This window comes from Eucalyptus grandis, chromosome 9, assembly GCF_016545825.1.
Source record: "Eucalyptus grandis isolate ANBG69807.140 chromosome 9, ASM1654582v1, whole genome shotgun sequence".
Taxonomy (NCBI): Eukaryota; Viridiplantae; Streptophyta; class Magnoliopsida; order Myrtales; family Myrtaceae; genus Eucalyptus; species Eucalyptus grandis.
Window position 1 is genome coordinate 42403249 of NC_052620.1, and position 26560 is coordinate 42429808.

General features: G+C 39.2%; 4 protein-coding genes across 11 annotated transcripts in view; 2 read left to right on the forward strand and 2 right to left on the reverse strand.

The window, feature by feature from the left end:
- Positions 1 to 133: 133 nt before the first annotated feature.
- LOC104419913 (uncharacterized CRM domain-containing protein At3g25440, chloroplastic) lies at positions 134 to 7187 on the reverse strand. Its single transcript, XM_010031743.3, has 8 exons — positions 6853 to 7187; positions 5367 to 5817; positions 4521 to 4922; positions 3860 to 4014; positions 1596 to 3003; positions 1297 to 1445; positions 986 to 1204; positions 134 to 903 (listed from the first exon to the last, which is right to left on the reverse strand). Exons 1-4 carry the CDS (start codon positions 6918 to 6920, stop codon positions 3862 to 3864), a joined length of 1074 nt encoding a protein of 357 aa, XP_010030045.2. The 5' UTR covers positions 6921 to 7187; the 3' UTR covers positions 134 to 903; positions 986 to 1204; positions 1297 to 1445; positions 1596 to 3003; positions 3860 to 3861.
- LOC120285923 (annexin A13-like) lies at positions 388 to 1653 on the reverse strand. Its single transcript, XM_039302643.1, has 4 exons — positions 1596 to 1653; positions 1297 to 1445; positions 986 to 1204; positions 388 to 903 (listed from the first exon to the last, which is right to left on the reverse strand). Exons 1-4 carry the CDS (start codon positions 1651 to 1653, stop codon positions 388 to 390), a joined length of 942 nt encoding a protein of 313 aa, XP_039158577.1.
- A 1697-nt stretch (positions 7188 to 8884) lies between the features above and the next one.
- The window catches only part of LOC104419914 (membrane-bound O-acyltransferase gup1), a 33446-nt gene continuing 15770 nt past the window's right edge, over positions 8885 to 26560 (forward strand). For 3 of the 8 annotated variants that reach the window (XM_039301768.1, XM_039301769.1, XM_039301767.1), the window contains exons 1-16: positions 8885 to 9220; positions 9333 to 9388; positions 9876 to 10057; positions 10159 to 10207; positions 10356 to 10459; positions 10549 to 10613; positions 10990 to 11060; positions 11273 to 11332; positions 11414 to 11527; positions 12297 to 12421; positions 12500 to 12551; positions 13139 to 13201; positions 13328 to 13437; positions 13517 to 13609; positions 13725 to 13806; positions 14776 to 14853. In XM_039301768.1, the coding sequence (XP_039157702.1) occupies positions 9103 to 9220; positions 9333 to 9388; positions 9876 to 10057; positions 10159 to 10207; positions 10356 to 10459; positions 10549 to 10613; positions 10990 to 11060; positions 11273 to 11332; positions 11414 to 11527; positions 12297 to 12421; positions 12500 to 12551; positions 13139 to 13201; positions 13328 to 13437; positions 13517 to 13609; positions 13725 to 13806; positions 14776 to 14853 (1422 nt within the window). In that variant the 5' untranslated portion in view covers positions 8885 to 9102. The other 5 variants (XM_010031746.3, XM_039301770.1, XM_039301766.1 and 2 more) reach the window with 5 other exon arrangements.
- On the forward strand, positions 18970 to 20776 carry LOC104419915 (peroxidase N1). Its single transcript, XM_010031748.3, has 3 exons — positions 18970 to 19451; positions 19638 to 19800; positions 20203 to 20776. Exons 1-3 carry the CDS (start codon positions 19044 to 19046, stop codon positions 20628 to 20630), a joined length of 999 nt encoding a protein of 332 aa, XP_010030050.2. The 5' UTR covers positions 18970 to 19043; the 3' UTR covers positions 20631 to 20776.

The window sequence follows — 26560 nt, forward strand, 5'->3', positions numbered from 1 at the left end:
ATTAAGATGAGTTATTTTTTCCACATTATCATCTTTTAAATTGATAGCATAACATTTTACAATTAGCACTTCTTACGACCTTTTCGTCCCGTAAGAGAACTCGTTTCACTCCAAGCAACAAAAAAGGGTAAAAGAAAAGAAGAAAAAGCTACTCTCGAATTAAGGAAGTCTGTATGTTCTAACACATCCCATAGTCTTTGCATTATTCATTTCCACATCAAGACTTACACAAATACTTCCTACAAATACTTCCCAGCTAAATTGAATACCACAACGATTGAAGAAAAAGTCCAGGAGCTGGGTCCTAATTTTCATCGACACATTTTAATCCCAGTGACCTTACTATTCTTACGAGATTTACCCAGATAAATTCTACATTTTAACCTTTTAACCCCTGATGAGCTCAAGTAAGATGGCCGCCACAGTTTCACTGCCCTTCTCTTTGACACCGTTAAATTCCCTTCTCACAAGGGACTCGAGAGAGCTCCCCGTTTTAGCAGTAAAAGCCCTGTTTATGTCCTTGATGTCCTTTTCCGAGCGAGTGACTATAATTCGCACGAGAATCTCTCTGGTGTCAGCATTCCTCATCCTGAGCTGTTTCGCGAAGAACTTCTCTGGGTTCTGAATGCATCTGATGACTATGCGAAGATCCCGTCCAAATTGGCCACACTTGCTTTGCTTGATCAGCTTGGAGAATTCGTGTCCGTAAAGCTGCTTGTAGGAAAGTAGAATGGCTTTCACTTGGGATGTGTTCCGCTGGCTCAGGAGTGAGATGATGGTCTTCTGATCAATGGTCCTCCCACTCTCCACAGATTCATACAGAGTCTTAGCATCACAGAAGGCCAGGCTCGTGTCCGCTTTGTGGGCGTGGTTGCGACATGACTTGCATACTGCAGCTAGTATCTAGAAAAAAAGAACCAGAACATTCAGGAAGATGCACACGGCATTAGTCAGTTACAAAAGGTGCCTCAGAATAGTTATGCACCTCCTTGAATCCGCCGCTGACTTTCATGGAGATGTCTCGTTCAAGATCAGATTGATATCGAGATTGGTATTGCTGCTTAATGTAATGCAGCTCTGACGAAGAACGGGTGCATGTTATCTCAATCACTGTGCCCAGATTGATGCTTCCCGCCACAAGTAATTTTCTAAGAATCTCAGCATCACGGCTCTGAGGATCACTCACGCGCAGATAAGCCAATCTCTTTACAGGAAAGATTGATTGTCAAACAAAGAAAAAATTAGCATTATACTGCACAATTAAAAGAAATTGATCCTTCAGCAAGCTAGACTCACATTAAATGCACTGCTCTTTTGATTGCTCGAGATGACACGAAGAAGATCATGGCCATATAGAACACTGTAGGTCTGGCAAATGGCCTTGAGTTCTTGTGACCTCCGGGAAAATATCTCCACAAGCTTCTGTCCCTCGCTTCCACCGTTTCCTAACATAATAACAAGCCAAAATGATGGAGACAGAAATTTCGAAAAGAAAGGACAGAAATTTTGAAAAGAAAAGTCTGGAAATGAATTAACACTGTATAATAAATATTCAAAACCTGGATCTTTATGGAGTTGGATTAAGGAAATGTTACCAGAAAAATATGAATACAAGTATCGGCACTCAGCCTCATACTGCCTTGAGCTTTTCATCGGATTCCTGCTCATTTGTTTGTTACTTTCGAGAATTATATCTTTTCTGTTGCTGCAGACATACAGAGAAAAGCATTTTATAGGACAAAGTGGATGTGATATGCCATTACGTCACCATTTTCCTGTCTGGCTTGCAGAAAGAGAAGTAGAGAAGAAGGAAGCAAGAGCTACGTCCAAAGTGGAAGAATATCGGGAGGAACAAATCCTTCACTCCAGTATTGACCTTATGTTTCCTCCTTTCATGATTGTTCACTTTACTGGTGACTTCATAATGTCTAACAATTGTGTCCGTAGACAAGTACAAAAAGCATCTTATTCTCTCCAAAGTTGCTCACAGCACTTTCTGATGTCAAACCTGGGGCTTATAAATCATACAAGAAAAATGGCTTCTTTAAAAAGCTTCCCTAATGCAATTATTCTTCCTGGCCTTCTCAGCAGATATTTCAAAAAATATTTGCCTTTAAACAACATGCCATGATGCTCCTACAGATCAGTAAGCCAAAACTTCCACCTGAATCCTGGGGCGAGAATTTTGAATACAGTGCATTGCTGTAACAACTTATGATGTCAGCTAACACTTGTTATATCTATGCACCATAAGTTCTTATTTTCTCAATCTCCTATTGCAGTATTCCTTACAGTCTCGAAGCATTTGTGGAGGCAACACTCCGACAGAACGGCAGCGATTAAGAACTTACACAGCAGCATATTCTGAGAAAAGGAAATTATACAAATTGCCAGCACCCACTCTTGCCACCTCTTACAAGGAATCAACTGCTCCTTATTTGAAAACAACCGGAAGAACAACATAAAACTACTAAACTGTGGAGGAGCAAAGATTCTTCTTTTTCTTTTTATGAGAACAAAAGAGAATACAGGAAAGTGGGTTTTGCAATGGACAAGAAAAATACGAAGACAAATGGAATTTATATCAAGAATTTCCTCTCACAAAAAATTGCAGAGCCCATAGGGATGCTTTTACTGCCAAAGCTTGCGAACTAGAGTATATCAAACGGGTACCAAAATTTCCAGTGTATGTAATTTGCTTTTTCTCAAGCCTAGCACTGGAAAACTTCTGCCTCTTCGCCTCTCCCTCCCACCCTCTCTCCCCATCCCTTCCTTTACTGATTAAAATGCAGCAGACTAGCTTTACTCATTTCTTCTCATAGAATCCAAACTGCCAATGGCATGGACTAGGGCATTTCACATTGACCAGTTCAGCACAGTAAAGTGCTTCCAAAACTGCCCAAGCTGGGAGCTGAGACCACCATGAAACTTGCCTTCTGCGGAAGCATACATGAAACAACCTCAGGCTCTGAAAGAATAGACAAATACCATCCAACTCATATGCTGCAAAAAATGAAAACACAATATCACTACAAAGAAGAAATTAATACTTACATGCAGATCTTACACAATGCTTTGATTGTTCTGTGCTTTTTATCGTAGACCTTGTGAATTGAAAATGGAATAGCACAGACAGAAGGCCAGCAGATAGGGACATCATTGATGCAGACAGTTTCAGAACAATTTGGCACTGTAACCCAAAAGATACCAACAATTACAAGGATCTTGATAATTTCCGGCCAAAACTTAAGTCAGAGACTCAGTGGTGCAAACAAACGGACATGGCGAGGTGAAAAAACAATTTCCAGCCAAAACTTGATAATAAGGAAGGAGGAGCAATCTACTTAATGCGTAACTTGAATGCATGTAGATTCTTCCAAAAGTCACAAATTAATGCCTAATCAACTATGTCCTTATGCTTATAGCATTTACTGCACAAGACCCAAAGACAAGATCCCTGAGAATGCCATCTGATGCTGCTCTACCATGTCACATCTCAGAAAAATTAGGTGTACAGTGTCTGAAGCAAATATCTAAAATGGAGAAATATATAGAAGCAGGTTTTCAGCAGTGAAGGCATTATTCATGGTAAAGTAATCCTTGAAGATACGATGTTCTTGTAAACAATGGAATTTGAACAGTGAAAATATCTTTATTTTCCCAAAAAAAGGTTTATCGAAAGCAAAGAACCCTGGAAAAAAGTTGGACCATGTCAACTCAAGACAAATGAATATTAATGGCTACTTTAGCATCATGCAGGACCTAGAGAAGTAGATAACTTTTAAAGCAGCAAATTCCAACCATAAATAGACACAAGAAGCTGCCTTTCAGATATGAAGGGAAGAGGAACAGCACTTACCATCAATTTTGAGCCCCAGAATGGACAAGAGCACCTTCTTTCTCTTTCTTGAACCTCAAAAGGTGATCATGATACTCCTCGAGCTCTTTCTCCAGCCTCTCAATGAACTGACTTGTGTGCTCAAGCGATTGCTCAAACTTATACTTTTCCAAGGCCTGCATTTTGGAAACACATAAGAGAGATGACATTGAAAAATATAAGCCATTCATCAAACAATAGAGCTAGTCAATATTTATAAGCAAGGAAGGTATTCGGCCCTCAATGATCATCATACAAGATATGTGTATCATCAGCTGAGGTTGATATTTTCCTTTTGATAAATAAAAGTAATATTGTGGAAAAAACTAAGAAAAGCTGCACATTTAAGAATACAGGAACAGGACGAATAGTTAATGAGGTAAACTAAGGAAAACGAATAGCAGAGTAAAAATCAACAGGAGCTAACTTTAAGCAGCAATCAGATCAGTCCAAATCAGGCTTGTGAACGACAGGTTACTTCTTATGGACTCCAGAGATTATCATCTATCACCATACTTTCTTGTGTCATCGTGCCTTATAAAAAGGATATACATGAAGTAGTCTATATAATACTACTTTGATCATGCAGACTTTGACAATGCAGCGAGTCATTGCCAAAGAGAAAAGGAAAGCTTGAAATCACCTTTTCTTTAGAAAGCGTATCTGGAGGTGACATAACCTTTGGCTGCACATAGTTCTTCCCTCGGTAGAAGATTATTGTATTATCAGGCTTTATGTCAATCGCAATTCCTTTGCTTAGCCGTGTAAGTTCATCAGCATATTCATGAATCTGACCTGGCCGACAAGGTTTGCATATAACCTTTACAGTTTCATGCTTTTTCCAATGTAGATGCATGTTTAGAACTACACCTCCAAATACTCCGCGTCTTCCAACAGGAACATAATTTTTCTTTTTCTCCCCTGTACGCTTCAAGTAATGCTTCTCTTCCTCAGTTAAAATCTCAGGATCATATCTTTCAGCTGGTGCTTTGGGAACCTCGAAATTCCTCAACTTTTCAATCAACCATTCTTCCTTTCTCTTGGCCTAGACAAAATCCTCCAAAGGAGGGATAGCAGATAACTTTTTGTCAGGTGGTTACATGAGCAAAAGCCTTATGCTCAAGCAAAGATGCAAAAAAGGGGAACTGCAATATGGTAAAGCAGGTTCATTATGATCAAGCAAAAGAATATCATACTGATGTAAACTAAAAGAGAAACTGCATAAAATGGGGCCTGTAAAGCTTTGCAATAGTTCTAAGTGGAGCATATCTTGGTTGAATAGTTTCTGAAAAACTAGAATAAAACCGGCAAGAGCATCCCCCTCTCCCCCTTCCCCCAAAAAAAATAATAATAATAATAATAATAATAATAACAAAAAAAAAAAAAAAACCTAAAATAAAGAAGGGCTCAATACACTACAACAGAAGCTGAATCTCATATAAAGACGCAGGAGTTCCATTGTCCTATACACACTAGTGAGAAGTCCAACCTTTTCAAGTTTATATCTGATCCTGACTTCAGGATTTGGAGAGTTCATCTTCTTCTTGGCCTTTAGCCGATAGAACCGGAGTTCGTTCACTTTTGCCTTTTTTGACTTTTTTATCCGTTTCTTCACTTTTGTTGGGGAGCCATTTTTGTGCAGAGGCTTATTTATAGAAAACCTGACAACATCATTATCTGTCTGCAATTCAAATGATGCAGTGCTCACATGTCTAGCATGTAGCAGTTGGTCAGCAATGACACAACCTTCATGAGTACTCAATCTCCACGCTTGCAGAGGATGTACTGAAAAGGAAAAGAAAATTTGTTCTTGGAGAAGCCTCACTGTTTTGCAGCTCTCCCTGATGTAAGCACATGACCTTACAAATCTATGATCTTTAGGCAATGATGAAATATTTGAAACATGCTGAGCAAGGAAACTAGAGCAGACAAAAGAATCCCTGCAGATAGAATAAGTACGATATTATGAAGAACATCCAAAACGAAAGTCAAAAGAGCAGGCAAAAGAAGAAGATGGGCCGGAGACACTTTGTTACACATCAAATAACTTAAGGTAATGCAGATAAAGTCAAGGGATACAAACTTAATCAGTTTCACAAGAAAGTGAAAACCCAGACATAGACCTCTCGGGGAACCAAAAGGCCAGTCAACTTGTTCAATTTATCACAGCATATAGACGGCTAATTGGCTGTGACATTTTTTAATGGAATTGGGTGGAAACAACCCCGAGTAATGTAACAAATTTGAAGGTAACTACACAAGGCTCAGAGAGATTGCCTTTTCAAGCTAGATTTGAACTATGAACTTGTTCATTTCTTAGCATGGTTTTCTCTCACAAGGTCTAAACCACCCCAAGATGGAACCGGGCTCACTCCTTAATCAAAGTTCCCATTAAATACATTACTATAACCCTGTTGTAAGGAACATTCTCTTTCCCATCCCGAATCCTACTTAAACAGCAGATAAGGTCAAAGCTGCTGACGAAGTAAATCAACGGACACATCAAAGAGAACCTCAGTTCGCCATTCATTTGATTCGTGAGAATACCACAAGAGCAGACCAACTTATCTAATCAAATTCAAAAAATTGGAGATAACAATCATTAACTCAAGCTCGACAGTCCATTTGCAGCACCGATATCAGCTACGACACCATCTGCATATACCAGTTTGAATTTTTATCAAGAATCAAGATTGATGCCAAGAGCAGGATCACCGAACTTGAGGTGGGAAAAACAGACGAACACAAGCCCATGACTTTTCGTTTCTCCAAGTTGACGCCACCCACGTTCATTTCGTTGTTCGACATTAATACCAACAAATTTTATCTCTTCAGGACGACATTTGACGAGAAAGAAGAGCGTCAGGCAAAGAACGAGATACCCATATTGCAACGACGGTAGGCCGTACAAAAGCGAGGGAGAACATCGAAAGACAATGTCGACAGACGCGGAACAAGAACACGAAAGTACCCACCTGCGGATCAGAGAATTAGAGAATCCCCGGACCGCGGCTCTCGCAGGAGAAGACGCTGCTCGTAGCATGGCCGATGAGCAGACGGCGGTCGATTCCTCCGGAGAATCGAAGCCCGCTTCACCGTCTACTGCGGACGCTTCGTGAGTTCCATCGACCTCGACTTCTTCGAGTGCAAAATCAAATCTTTGCACGCCTGCGTAGCGTCGGAAGTCGATCGGCGCCTGATGAAAATCCGACCGGAGTGAACGGGAAAGTTGATGCGAACGTCGAATTCGCCCTTCGGAAGATTTCTCTCTTGAGCCGATGAACGGGCTTGTATCGGCCCGTATCAGTGAAGGCTCTATGGAGAATAAACATATAATTTTTTGGTCGCAAGTAAATACATATATAGAAAATACAATATGCACTTAAAATTGTGGGAATAACAAATTGATGATTAACTTAATGTAATCTTTTAAAAAAAAATCCTGTCTTTTTTTTTAACGAATTATCCGGTTATAAAATATAAATATGGATATGGGAAATTGTACATGATTTTCTCTTAATTTTTCTAGACTTAAGATATTCTACTTCCCATTTTGAATCTCAAAGAGGAATCAAAGTATAAGTACAAGAAGGACCATGTTACCTGGGTCCACTTTATCTGGAACATGTCCATGGCACCTAGATTTCAATTTAACATTTGGTTAATTACCAAGAATCGCCTACCTATTCAGGTTCTTATTTTATCTTATGGCAGAATCAACTATGAATTATATACTTTTTGTAATGTCACTCCGGACTCGATTGATCATCTCTTTTTCGAATGCCATGTCCCTGCGACTCTTGCTTTTTTCTGGGTTGCGCGATGTAATCTTTCTTGGCGTAATAGGCCTTGGGCGGAGACCATCTATTGGGCCTTCAGATTCCTCTTTGGTAAAGATTTTTTCCACTCCATTGCCCGGTTTTCTTTTGGAGCCTTGTGCTACTTAATTTGGAAGAAAAGGAACGGCGTCATCTTTCGTGGCGAAGTGCTGGAGGTCTTTATTTTGAAGAAGCACCTTATCAAAGTCATTAATAATAAAGTTCTTATCTTCAACAAGGTGCCGGACAACCATGGAAACAGGCGGCTTTAGCGTGGGTGGGGTTTTGACCCTTATGTTTTTTACGAAACCAACACTCATTTTACCTAGTTAGGTGGTTTGCTGTGTTGTTTCTTTGCCTTGTGGCATTTTGCCTAGGCTCGTTTTGCTATTTGTTCAGCTGTGTTTTATGTTCTTGCGTTCTCTTTCTTCCTTCAACTCATCATATATGTTCGCAGTATGAGTGAAAGTTCTTGGAGCCGATTGCTATGTATTTTGCCTTTTCCTATTTATATAATTACCTTTACCAAAAAAAATAAGTATAAGTATAAGCACGATGGAAAAAATTCCTAGGACCATGGGATCAAGATAGACCTAAAAAATTTTCTCATAAAGAAAAAGGCTTGCTTTTTCTCTTTATTTAGCGTATAAAATGATAAGAAAAAACCACCGCTAGTGGCGCAGCTAACTTTGGGCTCTCTCTCGCACGACTCACCCGTGATTGGATCTGTGGTGATGGCTCAGTCCGCCCCGGATTTATGCTGCCGACCATAGCTATTTATTTATTTTCCTCATTGAAGAAGACATTGGCAAGTGATTACCATAATTATCCAAATATGTACATGCGCGCTATAACTCGTGATATTTCACTCGGAAGTATTAGCTTTTGCTAAGTTACCTATTAAAATGAACCAACACCTAAAGGTGATAATATTTATAATTCTTAAGTAAGTGAGGCACGCCATTAATGTTTAAATTTTATTAAGTATCTAAGTCACGTTGGTAAAATCACACGATATGACAAATTATTCAGCAGAGGCCTTGTATTGAGTTAAATTTGAAAATTTGAGATATTTCATAAACTAAAATAAAAATTTTAAGTAGACAAATTTCAGGCACTAGCAGTAAAAAAATTAGGAGATGAATTAACACGGAAACCGTCAGTAAATAAATGGGGGATGAATCATCTTTCGTGTTTTGGCGGAAATAGAAAAATCCCGTTCCATTTTGGCAACACGACTTCTCCCTTCACTCCCCTGCTCGCGCGTCTCCGAAATCAGCAGAGCCGGAGCAGGTGACTCCTCCTCCTCCTCCTCCTCCTCCGTGAAGTCGAACTGCTTCCGGCGCCCCCTCCACCGAAACCACCGCATCCGAAGCCCCGCGAGAAGGCGGCGGGCGGCCGTTGATCATGAAGACCGACGGCAGGAACCTCATCGCATGGAAACGGTGGGAGCTCCCGCTTCTGGTGCTGTACGCGGCCGTGTTCTACGCCGTCATCATACGGCGCTCTCTTCAGCTCTCTCGCGGTACGATTCGTGCCCGATTCGCGCTGCTGCCGAATCCGTTGTTTATTCTTGTAATGCTGATTTCGCCTCACGGCACGAGTTGCGATCTGGGGTGTGATGATTTTTCTTGCAGATTACGCGTTGAATCTCTACGGGCTCCGACCTGGCTGGATCGCCCACAGGCTCAATGTACGTCTTTTTCCCGCCTTCGAAACTTCAATAAGGATTGTCATCACTCGATGAGCCCCTGATTTTTTCACTCGCAATGTCTATAATCTGGTGGGGAAACTTGTTCTATGTACGTTTACAGTGAATGATGCTCTTAGTGATTGGCAGCATCCCTGTCGGTCGGATTGGGCTTTTGGGCGAGGTCCTGAGGACTAGGAAGCTACTTTGTTTTTGCGTTCTGTCTTTTTTCATTTTGCGCACGTCTTATTTGGAAAGAGCAATGGTTTTTTGTGTGATTGATTGCTTCGGAAGGGGAAGGAAGTACAAATAATTTCTCTGAACGGGGAGTTTAAGTTCAAGTTTTGTGCGCATGAATGACCTGCATGTACGTGTACAGCAGTGTCCTGTTTTGCTCGAGTAAAATGACTTGTAAAAAAGAGTTCTTTACATTTGGCTGATATTCCCTCCCTTGTCTTGGACTATCCACACTATCTTCTTCTTTGTGTAGGACTTATCGGATGCCCAGTGGAGAAACTTTCGTGGAAATTTGCCTATTCTCACCATCGTGTTTGGAATTTTTGCATTTGTTGCCAAAAGCACGAGAGTACTTTTTCGTTTGAAAGCGCGGGGGATGTCCAATGTGTGGCTTCTGATTTCTTTAGCGTACCTGCTTTACCTACATGGAGCATGGTATGCAATGTACTTGCCATTCTTCTGTCCGTCTTTAATATGTTTGTACGGTTTTTTTATCTTCTTTAACATCCTCCCTCTTTGTTCTTCTTTGTTGGCAGCACTGTATTTGTCTTGTCTATTGCTTCACTTAACTTTCTTCTTGTGAAGGTAATTTCCATTCTATTTAGACTATTATTCTTATGCTGGAAATGCAACTTTAGGATGGGGAAGATAAAAAGGTGTGTGTATCCATGTCAATGAGGCAGGTGGTTTAGTTTTCCCCTGATGATATCTTCATTTGTTGATGCTTGAGCAGATATTTGTGAAGACAAAGTACTTTTCACTTATGCTGTGGACTTTCTCCATTTTTTTTCTTATATGTAATCGTGTTTATGAGGGGTACTCTTTTTCTATGTTCGGGTAAGTTTTTGTTCTCAGTGTCCTTGGCTTGCAATGGACAAACTCATGAGCAAAGTCATAATGCAAATTTATCCATTCATCATGCACAGGCAACATTGGATCTTCTTGGACAACTTTCGGGGAGTTTTTCGCTGGCAAATTTGCTTTAACTTCGGTAATTCTGTCATTAAAATTGGTCATTAATTTAGTGGGCATTATTCCTTGGTAATTCTGTCATTAAGAACTTGGGTCCTGGATTTTCCATATATGGTGTTGTCCATTTTAAATTATATGAATTCAATAGTGAATTCACAACATTACAGAAGCAAGTGCTACTTTATGTTTCTCTTCACAATGCAACAATGGCCTTTCTGTGGGTGGTCATTCTTACTTGTCAAAAAGGCCATTGCTGGATGTCTTGTCTTTACCTTCTTTGCATGGAAAAATCCAGATGACCCGTAGAGAGATGATCTCAAAATTTCACAAGCTAGCAATTGTACTTTCCCTTTTCCTTTTGCTAACCATCTTTCTGCTTTTGTCACTCTTGATAGTAATTTTGCGTATGGTCAGTTTTGGATTTGATTACTACTGGGCCTGTCAAGGTTCTGGATTTGATCATAAGGTACTATCACTACTTACTACATGTGAAAATGTTGCATACTTAGCTTTTTCATTGCCTCAAGTTGAATCTACATGGATTGATTTTGCTACCATGTGTATGTTTTGACTTATTTTCAAGTATTATATTTTTTGTCAGAGTATGTACTAAGACGAACGCAGACTTAGTAGCATTAGTCGGATGTTGCTTAACAACATTCTTTTTGCCATGTGTAGAAGCATGCTGAGTATTGCCGCATTTGTAAATCAGGAAAAACATGCTACCAAATTTTACAGGTTGGTTGGATTCTGGAATAGAACACTATTTACTTTGCTGTTGGAATAAGTTAGGTTATTGACAAGTTTGGATGGTATCAGGAAAAAAGTGTTCCAAGTGATAAGTATTCCTTTGGCATATACTTGTGCTATTTGATATATGCACCCCTCTACATCTCAGGGCCAATAATGAGCTTCAATGCATTTGCTTCACAGGTTAGTTTGGTGTTTACATATCATTATTTTTATGTCTTTCTTTTATTTAATCTAGTCGTGCATGCTTAATGGGTTATTATATGAAAGGAAGCCCTCTTTGATACCTTCACGATTGGATGGGTCCATTGTAATAGAATCGTTTGTGCTGTTGTGCATCCTATATGCCATGTGGCGATGAGGTTGGAGAAACAAGCCAATCGTAGATTGAGATTCTAAAATTCATACTCAAAGTTGGTTAGATGCATACCATATGAGCAATGTGGTTTTGCCTTGCAACCAATAGTTGTACCTTTGCAGTGCAAATTCTTTGAGAGTTTTTTTATTTTTCCTTTGGAAATATAGGAGATCATACATGGTGATATACTTCTTCTAGTTTTAGAGTTGACCTTTAATATTCGTATTAGGATAGTGGACATCAAATTGGTGCAGGAGAAGAGTTTAAAGTGAATATACATCCAATGCATTGCTTTGACATCTTTCGAGGAGGTGCAACTATGGAAAGTACTATATTCTAAGCACTGAATACCAAATCGAGAAAGGCTTGTTTATTCTTTTGTTTGCAGTCCAGAATTTTACTATTGGATAACCCCTCTCACTTCTCTTTGATGATATACTATCATGTCACGCTTATGCATTCAATCCCCTTAATATAGAAAATTTTTAGGGTTTCATATCATCTTTACTGGTTGTTTACTGCATTCTTGCTGCTAAATTGGGACTAAATAGTATTATGTGGTTGACTGAGCTTTTGAATTCTTCGTTGCCGCAGCTGGAGATGCCACAGAAGAATTATGCACTTAAAGACATAGTTCTCTATGGAGTCCGATGGATATTGAGTCTTCTCCTTATGGAACTTATGACTCATTTCTTCTATTACAATGCCTTTGCAATCAGGTGATTCTTTCACACATATTATTCACTAGAGAATGTATTTTGTCGATTACCTTAAAACTAAATATTTTTTATGTCCAGTGGCTTGTGGAAGCAGTTATCAGCCATGGATGTATTTATCATTGGCTATGGAGTAAGCATGTCTTTTTTATCCTGTCTGTTGCTTGTCAGTTTGTTGTCACAATTGTTTATGTTCGAATTTGTGAGAAAATACACCGCCTGCTGCATGAGAAAATGATGTAAGAGGTAACTGACATAGAGTTAATCACTGGTGAAAGGGCAGTCTAGAGATTGAGGCTCCAATAATTTCTGAATAATTCAAATCAGCACTATTTTGGCCAGTGCAGGATCACTACTTCCATTTGGATCTAATTATAGATGCATCTAAAAGAACTTAACCTCGAAAACCACGGTATGAAAACTGAGAAATAAGAAAGGTCGTGAAGAGTCCGAGATAGGATGGAAAGCATACTCCAGAACACATTATATTTAAGGACCAAGGTGCTGTTTGGCTGTAAAAATGGACTAATGTAATAATGAATCAGGAGGGTATCATGTAAAAAAGGAGTAAAGGTATCTATGGCAGAAACAACTTTAATTAAGCAGGGATATTTCTGTGGATTATACATTTTTTTAATCTTTTTTTGCATTTTTCTTGTGGACTAATAATGAATTTGATTACCTAACTTCCATTTTGGAACTATTCTTATGTTTGCACAGGTTTTAAACTTTATGTGGTTGAAGTTTTTGCTGATCTGGCGCTATTTCCGGCTTTGGTCACTGGTAATTTTATGGGATTTGATTATAGTTTGTACCTCATTAGTTCCTTGGGCAAGGGATTCATTGTGCACCTTTGACCTGCATTGCTGACATTCCTGCCTTAATAGAGTTGGTGCCCTGCATTTGTAGATATATGGGGTTGAGGCTCCTGAGAATATGCCAAAGTGCATCAACAACTGCTATAATCTGGAAAGTTTCTGGAAAAGTTGGCATGCATCCTATAACAAATGGCTTGTAAGGTGCAACTTCCTCCTCTTTATTGTTTATACTTCTCCTGTCGACATTGACTCATATTATTATGAATTATCACCATGTAAGGTACTTGTACATTCCTCTAGGAGGTTCTCAGAGGAAAATACTCAACATATGGGTTATATTCACATTTGTAGCATTGTGGCATGACCTCGAATGGTACTTCCAATTCCTCAAGATACTTGTCAGTAATTTCTTTGGTCTGATGGAGGAATTAGGTGCGCAAGCGTGATGGTATACATCTTATCTTACAGCTTATGCATTTAAACAACAGGAAACTTCTATCGTGGGCATGGTTGACTTGTTTGTTCTATGCTCCAGAACTGGTACTTAAGTCAGTGGCAAATGCATTTCAGGTGATGCCTTCTATTTCGCCAATTATTTCTGTTTTGACATTGATCTTGTAAAAGCTCCCCATCCTTGATACAAGTGATAAACACGGACAAAAGTATAGAGCACGAAGAGCTAGTATAATTAGGATTTATGCCATGATTTGTCCTTCATCTTGCATAACTCAAACCTTGCAGGTTCTGGGTAAATCTACCTGATATGCAGTTTAAGGGTCATTTCCTTCCTCTGCATTCAGTAAAGTTTTGTATCTAGTAAGATAAGGGGAAAATGATAGCATATGAAGTTAAACTGAGATCTTTTGGGTGGAGAGAAGCTTTTGATTTGATTTTGGCTGCACATTGGTGGAGATTGCTTGCTCTTTGTGTTTCTAGAGGATCTACAACTTCCTTGCAATGGAATCAACTAATGATTCTTGGTGATGGAATGTTCATAGACCCATGATATATGTGAGAGTGCTAGACTGGAGCTGGATTCCTAAATTTTCTGATAGATATAGTAATGCCCTTGATGCAAGGCCTAGTTTTGTTACTGGTTATCTACTAGCTACAAGGAGAATAACTGGTATCATTCAAGTATGCATATATTCCTCTTAGTTGCATACATTGGCAGTTGATGAGCATGATGGGAGAGTTGACTTGTATAAGACTAGGAGATTTAAGCTGTTTAAGCAGATGCACAACACTTTTATTAGATAGTCAAATAAACTTTGGTAGCAAGACTGAAGTTTAGCAAGACAGAAGTTAGGCCATGAAGACTAAGGACACAAATGATGCAGATTGATAACGCGAGGAGCTGTAGTTGAACCAATAACCATTAGGTTTTAACTTGCGTGGTTGTTAGAGATCTTACCTTAGTTACAAATTTATCAGGTAAAGCTGAAGTCGTTTTTTCCACTCTCTATTTCTAGACTTTTAAATCTACCTGTTTAGGCTTCATGACTTTTGGGTTGAATTTCTGCTATGACTTACCATCAGGTTGAAAACACTATTGGAGAGTTATACTTTCGAGAAGTCAGTGCAACTGCGGGTGCTGTCACAATCACTTGCCTCATGGTCTGTCCATTGCTGTGTTCATGGCTTCAGCAATAGTCTCGTATTATAATTTTACACGAGTTTTTGGTTTGGGCATTATATTGTATTGATAAAGACAGAGATGCCATTGGGCAGAGATGCCATTGGGCGTAAAAATCTCTTGGTCGTGGGTACATTTTCTATTTCTTCACGAAAATATTTTTAATATCTTAACTTTTGGATTCACCTGTGTCAGGTTGCAAATCTCGTTGGCTTTGTGATTGGACCATCTGGTATCAGTTGGTTAATTGCTCGATTCCTTCATAAAGAAGGTATATCCCAATGTTGCCACCTTTGCAAGAGCTAAACATGCATTGTCTGTAAAGATTGACTTTCTATTTTGGTGATAGTGCATCATTAACCATGTTACTCAATACATCTCCTAAGATTGATGCTCCAGTGCTCATTACATTTCAGCTCCATTTTTATCATCTAGAAATATGGTCTCAAAGACAATCGATGCAGTCCTTGTGTGGCTTTCTAGATAAGAATGAACCACCTTAGGGAGCACAGTACGGTGTTAAATTTTTGTTTTTTTGAGGATTGTTCCTTTTAAACTTTCAGGCTGATATGGATCAAGTCTTTGAATAAGATACATTGTTGATGTTATCAAAAGATTTCTTATGTGAAACTTTTGAAGCCTGCTGGTTGATAGCATAGGATAAATGGTGCAAATTGTGCCTTTGTCAAATAAGACATTCTTCAACCTGCCAGCCTCTCCAAGCTGTCCGCATGAAATGCAAAAGATTTAGGCAAAAGCTTTCTGCATGAGATACACAAGTTTAAGGCCAGTTGGACCATTACATATGTACTAGCTATCATTATTTCAGTTTTCCATTTTACACAGTAGTATTGGAGCAAGCTCCATTCTGGGTGAGCACTTAACAAGATCCAAGTCTGTTGATGCTTTGTTGATAGTTAAGCCAGTGCTAAAGTGGTTTTGAGCTCATTTTTCCTCTCTATTGGCAATTGAAACTGTAACTAGAGTCTGCAAGGAGATGGATGGATGCTGCTATAGTGGGCAAGCGGAGATCATCAGCCGCTTCTGATATCACAGAGCTCTATTAGCATCGAAGAGATTCTGCCAAATTTGTCCTTTCATGTCACTATATATAGTATTTATTGGGGACACATCTCGTTTTCTTGAACTTGAACGATTAGTTCTTGCTACTTGTGGAGCTGTTATCTTTGTTTTCACCTGTCTTTTTTCCTTCTTATTCCCTAATTTTTGGAGCTCCGGGCATTGATAGAGCATTCCATCTTGCAGGATGGCCTGTCCTTGTTGGCATGTTCTTGACATTCTATGTGGGGACCAAGGTAAGTTAGATATCAACCATCTTTGCCATTAATTGGACAAAAGTGACCAGAGTGACCTATTTCCCTGTTTTGCAGCTCATGTTTCATATCCAGGATGCCAAACGGAAAGGACGGTGAATCAGACACCATGATTTGAAAGGGTTGTACTCAATTGCACCACTGCACAGTAAGAGTACTTAGCAATCGACCACGGAGAAGAGCATTGATGAAATTTCTGGACATACTGACCTTGGTATCAGAAGTAACCTGGAAAGGCATTCCATTACTCCTCCCGGCACTCGGTGGTAGAGTCAGATTTGTTAGCCTTGTATGGACTGGTAACTCTTCAGTGCTCGTGAAAGGTGGTGCTGCTGAGAACTATTTTTGTATAACGTTGTTTTGTCCTAGTCAATTAGTTGTGATGTAACATATGGTTATCTATGCAATATAAATTTATCAGATACAGATGCACGTGAAAATGATATCAGTCAGTTCGCTCTTTCAACATTTTTGAAATATCGAAATGAACGGGTAATAAGGCCATTTTTCTTTGTCGAAGTATTAAGGCCACTTATGAAGAATAGGAGTGTCTTTGATTTATGATCCATGTACATTTACTCCAAGTGTGCATTATTTTCTCTTTTCGTGTTTGCTATAAATTGGACAAAACATGCGTAAATCCTTTGTAGAGATAATATCCGAAAGAAGTACACATAAGTGTTAAAATTTGGCACAAATGGATGCATAATTGCCAAAACTTTCAAAAGGTACACTTAAGTGTTATAAGTGCCAACTCTGGTAAGAAGATTTTAGCATTATTTTATTAATAAAATTGGTTTATGAGGCTTGCCAAAATGTTCACAGTATCCTTGTTCCCAAACCATATCTTTTTGTCCCAAAATATGATTTAAAATATAAATGCTAAATAAATTAAATTTTAGAAAAAGGAATCAGATCTAGGGTTGTGGAGGCCCTCGAGTTCTTAAAAAAATAATTTTTTAATTTGAATTAAATTAATATTTATATTAAAAATCAAAATTAAACCAAACCATGTTGTCTTGGGCTTATCTAGCCATGTTTGTGCCACATGTTAGCGCCACTTGGATAATTTTTTTAAATGAATTGTCACATAAGTTAAAAATCTCACTAGAAAAAGCCATGTCAGCTGTTTAGTTGGAAATTCTTGCTGTTAGTATTTAAGTATTCATTTCTTCTTTGATTTTGGCACCCAAGTGTACTTTTTGAAAATTTTGACACTTACATGTTTACTTGTATTGAGTTTTGGCAAATAATATTCTAATATAACTTATGTAACTTTTAGAATGTCCCAATAATCAACTTGCCACAATATCAAATTTTCCATTTAAAAAAAATCGTCAATTTCAGTCGAGAGTTTTTAAGGCTTACTGCTAAATCAAATTTCTTCTTTATTAATGTCTCCATTATTATTAGTTAGAAAAGCTAGTGACTCTTCTCACGTGGAATTTAAAATCTCTATGCTTAGACGCTTTGAATGTCTCTTTTAACTATAGCTATTGGCCCGCGATAATTATCTAGATGAAATATCCTATCTAGAAGGAGACCTTCCAGAATGTGCGACTACCAATCATCACACTTCTCTGAAAGCATAGATCAAAATAGTTAGACAATAGATGCATGCACACGTGAAATAAATTGAGTAGAATATAATGTTAGAAAGTTCAGTTCAAAAATTTAAACTATTATGTAGAGGGATAATCACTCAATAAGTCCTAAACCTATTATACACATGTCAATTTAGCTTTCAACTTTCAATTTTGTCAATTTAATTTTAAGCCTTCTTGTGAAATTCCAATGTAGTCATTTTAATTAATTTTTGTCGAAAATTGCTAATATGACATATGGCCACATAGAGGTAGAATGACAAGTGATTATTAGATTGTGACATATGGCCACATAGGTTGATAGACAATGGCTGGACTGTCACTTCAACGGTTTTGGCGAAATTTGATCAAAAAGATTATACTAAAATCTCACATAAGGATTTATGATTAAATTGATAAAATTTAAAAGTTTAGAATTAAATTGGTATTCGTACAATATTTTCATGACTGATTGGACAATTTTTCCGATAGATAAAAAGAGACCACATTATATAAAGAGTATATAAAACCCATGATCAAAGCAATATTAGATATTTCAATACATGTGCATGCATGCGTCGGTCTTCAAAGTCAAAGGAGCAAAAAATATTGAACAGCCCCCAAAAGAGAAGAGAGAGAGAGAGAGGGAAAAAGAAGAATTTGACTTTTGGTCGGCTACTGGTGCTTTGGATGTATTCTCTTCTTTCGACGCGGTTTTGACGATTCTGTGGGGCTAGGCAAGAATCGCGCAGGAGGGCCAATTTTACATAATTAACAAAGCGACAGCCCCTTCTCTTGTTTTGGTTTCATCCTGCTCTCGAAGCCCTCTTATTTGTTTTTCTCCTCTTTTGCCGTCTATTTTGACTCTAAATCGGTGCGACAAACACTGGTCCCATTCACTTTTCTAAAAACGCCCTCGTGGAAATGCAGATTCAGCTAGTGGCATTTGTACTTTAATCACTAAGATATGCATGCGAACAAAACCCATGCAGAACACTACATACACTATTTTTATCGTACCCTACACTATTTTTATCCACTCGCCCGAAAGATACAAGACACTTCGCGTACCACCTCTCTCTCGCCAGCCATCTTTTTGTACTGCTTCTCCTTAGTTTGACCTCTCCTTCGTGCTATATATACATGCACGTTGTGGATGCATTGCCTCACACCAAAGTCAGAACATCTTAAAGAATCAACATCTCAGTCGTCTAAGCAAAAGCTTATACACTTCATTCAACTATTTTCGTAACAATGGAGGGTCGCTTCTTTCCCAACAAAGCCGCCTTGTTCATGATGCTTCTTTCGGTATGCATTGCACCAACCTTGGTACAAGGACAAGGTACGAGAGTAGGGTTCTACTCAAGTTCGTGTCCGCGTGCCGAGGCCATTATTAGGTCGACCGTTCAAGCCCATTTCAAATCTAATCCCACTGTGGCTCCGGGGTTGTTGAGGATGCACTTTCACGACTGCTTTGTCCAAGGATGCGACGGTTCCATCCTCATCGATGGGCCCAACGTTGAGAAAACGGCAGGTCCAAACCGTTTGTTGAGAGGATATGAAGTGATCGACGATGCAAAGACTCAGCTCGAAGCTGCATGTGCCGGCGTCGTTTCATGTGCTGATATTCTCGCTCTTGCAGCCCGTGATTCCGTTTTTCTGGTACTTTATAATCTCGTGCTTCCATTTATTAGAGATCTCCGATATGAGTGCAAACCAATGTGGATCAATTTCATTCACTTCTACGCAAATCTTGGCGACGGCAACATGATTGATATCTTTTAATTGCAATGATTCTTCAAATATTTGAGATATCTTGAGTGATGTGATTCATGAAATTCAATGCAGACGAATGGACGAAGTTGGGCCGTGCCGACGGGACGTAGAGATGGGCGGGTCTCCTTGGCATCAGACACTGCAAATTTGCCAGGTTTCCGGGATTCAGTTGATGTGCAAAAGAAAAAGTTTGCCGACTTAGGACTGAACACCCTTGATCTCGTTGCTCTTGTTGGTCAGTATTTTCAATTTGTCGCCATTTCAATTTACTATCCTGCAGTACAGAAGTTGGCAACCGAACGCGTTATACTGCAGCATTTCCAAACCTAATTATTTTTCTCCCGTCTGCTGAATCTAAGGACAACTCCGCCCGTCGGTAGTTGTTATATTTCTTCTTGTCCTGTTGTTAAGGACGACTGTGGCTGTCCCTAAAATCTGATTAATCTTCTTTCTAATTTCCTTTAAGAGCTGTAAACATGAAGTTTATTTGTCATAGGTAAGATAGAATAGACATATTAAAAACTTGTCGACTTATTGCTTCTTGCTATCTCGTAATTAAATCGAGTCTTCCCATATGTCCATGCGCATCAAAAGGGATACACTGAGTTTCTTTGCTTTTGACCAATACGCGATATAGGAGGGCACACCATAGGAACTGGAGCTTGCCAGTTATTTAGCTACAGACTCTACAATTTCACCAATACTACATCAAGTGGAGCCGACGCTTCCATCGATCCTTCCTTTGTTTCTCAACTCCGGTCTCTGTGTCCACAAAACGGTGATGGCACGAGGCGTGTTGCCCTCGACACCGGCAGCCCTAGTCGTTTCGATGCATCCTTCTTTGCAAACTTGAGGAGCGGAAGGGGAGTTTTGGAGTCTGATCAGAAGCTATGGACGGATGCCTCCACCAAAACCTTCGTGCAGGGCTTTCTAAGCGGCCAAGGCCCGACCCGGTTGGACTTCAACACGGAGTTTGCTAAATCGATGGTGAAGATGAGTAACATTGGCGTGAAGACGGGGACCAATGGTGAAATTAGGAAAATATGCTCTGCCATTAATGCATGATTTAGATCATTAAAGATTATTGCATTTTGGTATTTCAGTGTTATCTGTTAGAGTCCGCGTAAGCTGATTCGTGGTGCATTTTAATGAAAAAAGGGAACGTGTAGTACTTTATAATTATATAAAATTGATGGCTATCGTCTCAAAAATGAAAATCTCGACCATGAATTTCAAGATTTCTTATATTCTTGTTCCGGTGCCATTTGATTTTTATTCAAAACTAGATGTTGGTGGCTTATTTATTCTAGTAAATGTGTGACGATTGACATAATCTAAGGTTTTTAGTGGCTTTAAAAAATGCATTTTATGATAAAACCTAACAAATATTTATAGAATATAGTAACATATAGAAAATTATATTTTTGAATGTTTTGTATTTGATCATATTTTAACATCATAAATTTGCAAATTTTATATCTTTTCATTTACGTTCACAACTCTAAAAGCGTCTTGCTAGGTGGTACAAAATCAATGACCTATCTTGAGCTCGACTTGGGTTCATTAATTTTTTTTATGAAATCGATTTATATTATTATAATGCCTTCATATAGAAAATTAAAATAGAGTAAAGTAATTTGACACAATTACGATATAATTAATAAAAAACATGTATACACTTCGGTTGTTGGAAAATAATTCATTATATATAAGTTTTGATAACTTAATTTGTCCTTTTTTTTCTCTTGTTATTCTGTACTTTATTTTGTTAGCCAACTATATATTTAATTATTAGGATCAGCATTGTTATGTCAAGAAAATTTCCATTTAAAGCTCTGTCACGCTTGTGATAGTGATGTGCGACTCATTTGCGACTTCCGTGCCACTCACATGCTTGTTCTGTAGCAACGTCAAAGATGCGAGGAACCCAATAGTGGAAAAATCTACATCGATGCGGCAAACACTAGTGTCATTCACTTTTCTAGAAACGCCCTGGAAAAAATGCAGATTCAACTAGTGGCATTTGCCCTATAATTGTCGCGACCAAAATTTTTCGGGTGTGGACCACCTAGGGTTTGGCTAATGGATTGTTAGCTAAACTTAACTCGGGCTCTCCCAAACCCATACCATTCGCGACTTAGGTTCAAGTTCTTAACATGCAAATGGATTTTATTTAGGAGTCGCCACTAATATATTTTTGGTGGGGTCGATTAGAAACCCAAGTAAAGTAACGAGAGATTTACTTTTCCTACGAACAGAGATTATGAATTCGGGGGACTTGGTTACGCTAGACTTTTCTAACGCCCTTTCGGTACCTTTCTCTTTTATTTCAAAGAAAATGTTTTGCGGGCAGCTTGGATTAATTTTAAATCTAATTCTCTAACATGCGAGGCGATCATGCGGGTGTGCAATCCATCAATTTAACACCTAAGAAAGCAAATAGAAAAATGCATGACTTACCTTGTAGCAACGAAAGATCTCGCAATGTTAATTTAAAATCCACATCAACAACCCCTGGATATGGTTTTAATTAACACGCAATTTCTCTTTTTTTGTTTTCACTTATTTAATGAAAATTATGCAATATGCAATGCAATATTAACTAAATGACCTAACTCTAATGACATGTAACTCCTAGTTGAATGGGCCTAGCAACAACTACCACATGACATGCATTTTAATGAATCTAATCCTAATGATGTGCATGTGACATTTTTCTTTTCTTTCTTTTCTTTCTTTTTCCTAAAAGAATGCAATCTATCCTAGAAAATAAAACTAATTCAACTTATGGCATTTTTTTGTATTTTTCATGAAATTCGAAATTAGGTGAAATGTGAAAATTACCTAATTAGATTAAGATCCTAATTAGTTTATATTAGGAATTAGGTTGAGCCAAATCCTAATTTGAACTAAAATATTATCTTAACCTAAATGATCCTAAAATGCAATCTATTTGATAAAATACCTACACTTATAATAAATTAAAAAAAACTATTATCTAAAATTAAACTAAGTGCAATTTAATTCTAATATGCAATGACGTGCAAAATATGACCTAATTTTATATGACATATGCATGATGATTTTTTTTGCTGTTTTTATTCATTTTCGAAATTAATAATTGCCAAGTAATTAAGCATGCAACCTAAATTAAAATCTAGCAACATAAATTGATCTACTTGAATTTTTATTTTTATGAAATTCGAAATTAAAATTCCTATTCTAAATATGCAAACCCTAAAACAAGTAATATCCTAACATGCATCTAATCTAACTCAATTTTTTATTTCGAAAATTCATGATAAGTAGAATGCTTTGCCTAAATATGCAAATAACCCTAAAACACGTGATATTCTATCTCAAACATATCTCAAGATAAATAAAAAACGATCAAATCCATTCAAAATTACCCCAAAAGGGACATCACATATCGCTCAGTTCGAGGATAATATTTTATTTAGTAAAATCGATACTTTGATCTTAAGCTTTAAAGATCAAAACATCAATTTTATTCCGACTTAATTAATTATTTCATCTAAAGCGCTTATAGATGAAATAAAAAGCACCTAGCGTGGTTGCGAATCGGGTGATACATTGAGATTTTCAATTATGCATAGAAATAAACAAAGAAACCAAGATATAAAAATAAAATAAGATAAAATAAACCAGCCTAATAAAATAAAGCAAATCTACCTAATTTGATTTTTTCTTTTTTAATAAAAGAAAATCTTGACCACCGGTTAGGGACTCCGGCGAAGGGTTCCGGCGAGGGAGAGCTCGTCGGCTAGGGTTCCGGCGAGGGCAAACCGGTGGCGGAAGAGCTCCGGCAACAAGAGGAACGGCGGAGACCGGCGTGGGGACTCGCGGGTCTGGGTGCGGGTGTCGCGGGCGAGGGACTCCGAGCGCGGGCTGAAGCACGGCGGAGACGGCGTCGGGGCGGCGAGGCAGCAGGGAGCGTCGCGGGCGGCACGGCGAGAACGGGCAGGGAGACCTCGAACGCGGGCAGAGGCAAAAGCGGCGTCGGGGCTGCGTCGGGGCGGCGCAGCGAGACCGGCGGGCGGCGTCGCGAGCGGAGCAGGGGCTTCGACGCGTTCCGGCGAGGCAACGTCGGATCCGGGCCGATCTGGAGCAACGACGTCAGGGAGCAACTCCGGTGCGGCGGATCGAGGTTGATGCGGCAAATCAGCGACGGCGGGGCAGCAGAAACGTCAGATCGTCGCCGGATCTGGGAGTTGCAGGCGATGGGACCGATCTGCTGGGTCTCCGGGCGCCGGGGCTCGCGGATGAAGATGCGGCGGCGGAACGTCGGGGGCGGTTCAGGCGAGGGGCAGCGTCGCGGCTTCGGGCGGACTGGCGCAGGCACTCGCGGACGGAGGCCGGCGGCGGTGGGCAGCAGCAGCGCCGGCGGCTCTTCGGGGAAGATGAACAGTCGCCGATTAGGGTTTCGACCACTTTTTCTTTTCTTTTTTTTTACTTTTTCCTCTCTCCACTCACTTTTTACCTTTTTCTCTCTTTTTACCAACGGAAAGGACCCCCCCTTTTCGACCGTACGCAACTCCTTTTATACCCCAAAAAATTGTATATTCGTGGTATATTTTACTGCCAATTTTGCTCGCGTAAAATTTGATCGAATATATTATTTCACCCCGCGCAATATTTTTTTGCATATTCGATCAAAAAATTCCCCTTTTTGCGCAAAAACACATCCGAGTGTATATTACCTAAAATCTTAACGGAATATAAAACTTGCCTAAACTATATGCCATGTGATTTGATTTTTTTTTTTTTTTTATATATATTATTTAGCAAAAATTAACCCCAAAAATTTAGGTGTGCAAGTGCACTTCTTTGAAGGTGAGCTCGTAGGGTTGCCTTCAAAGACAAATTGAGACCTAAATTTTTGACCATGCACATGCAATGAATGATTTTTTTGTCAGAATATGAATTCCATTTTTTAATGCAATTTGTATGATGCATGGAAATGCTAATACAAATGATAGATGAACCTACCTGGGATAACTTACCTTTGAGGAGGATAAAGTAATTCGAGGTAGTGAGTGTTACCTGTCCGGGACCGTACCATTCTACGGTCGCCTAGAATAGTAACATGACTTTGTGAAGATCTTTCCTAGGACCCGTACCATTCTACGGTCGCCCAGTATGGCGAGAAAGGAGTTGCTTTCTCGGGACCCGTACCATTCTACGGCCGCCCAATACGGAAAGGTTTTGTAAGGAACTGCTTTCCCGGGACCCGTCTACCATTCTACGGCCGCCCGAGTATGTGAAAGGTTTTGTCTAGGACCCGTACCATTCTACGGTCGCTAAACGAGGATTCATTTTCCAGACCCGTACCATTCTACGGTCGCCTGAATAAAGAATAGGTGTTGTCAAGGACCCGTACCATTCTACGGTTGCCTAGACTGAGGTTTTGCTTGGCTAGGACCCGAACCATTCTTCGGTCGCCCAGCTTTGCGACAGAAATCATCCGACCAGGGACCCGAACCATTCTTCGGTCGCCTTAATCGAGATTGAATGAGGAAATATCTTTAATGGTGTCTAGGACCCGTACCATTCTACGGTCGCCTAGGCGAGGTTTTGCTTGGCTAGGACTCGAACCATTCTTTGGTCGCCCAACCTTGCGACGAAATCATCCAACCAGGACCCGAACCATTCTTCGGTCGCCTTAATCGATTGAAACGGAGGAAAAATCTTTGGGGGACAACTCAATTGAGTGTCGATATGCTTAAAAGGGAATACATTGCAATGACAAATATTCAAAATATGGATAGAGATATACTTACTCGGTGATATCTACGATTCTTGGGGATATGTCTTTTGAAATTTAGATATCTGTGGAGGTCTTTCACCTCATGGTGGAGGTTTCTCATCTCCTAATATCATGAAACATTCGAAAGGAACTTGAATTACCCGTCGAGACATGATTTAAAGCAAAAATTGATATGCATTCATCAAAGAGATAAACAATCTGAGTTACTCTAGAATGCATATTTCAAAATTTAGTGAGTTTTTTTTTTCAACTCAATCAGGGTTCATGCATAATGACCTTTGCATCACCCAAATTTCCGCTGGAGAGAATTATCATTCAAGACAATCTTCACTCATAACATGGATTTCCTAAGAATATCAAATGAGAGACCTTCAGTTAGAAAGGACTTTCACTCACTCTCATTTAGAGGCTATTTTATGAGAATCACTCCATCTTACTTGTCATCATATTAACAAGGGTCCGAGTTTCCTCAAGCGGTACGACCTTACTAATCTGAGAGGTCTTTAACAAGGACCGTAATGTGGGCCTGGTCAACGGCTTAACAAAAGGGACTCTTTGAGTCAAGGCTTTTGAAAGAATGAGTGATATTCTGTAATCATCTCGGGGTTTACAAGTCAAGAACCCTGCAAAATGAGAAAGGAATAATCTTGCTCGCACTTCTTCGAGCGATGCTTAAAACATGTGAACCCCTATGTTAATTCAAGTGCCCTAATCTGAAGAGACTTTGTAAGGGACGTAACATAGGTTAGGTTCATGGGTTGAGAAATGAAAGGATCATCAGGCTCAAAATGTGTGTAAAGGGTGAAAGTTGGTGATCATCTTGGCATTGCCACCGGTTTTCTTTTTCATCATCGGGGATTATCTTCATGAAATGTCCCATTGATTGTAAAAACTCAACTTTTGAGTTCTTTGAGTATTTCTCCATTGGAGATACAATCTTTTTACAACAGATAGTCTTTATCTTGACTCTCTTTTTTTCATCTACGGGCATCATCGACCTTGCTTTTATCAAGCACACTGCTTTTTCATGCCCTTAGTTCTTGTTCATTTTTTCTTCACTTTTTTTCATGGGCATTGACCTTGCTTTTACCAGGCACACTGCTTTTTCATGCCTATTAGTTCTATTTTGATTTCTATGCATGAGTAAAATAATGACACTCGAACTTTCAAGGGTCTTCATCTGCCTTTTGCCTTGCCCCAGTGTGAG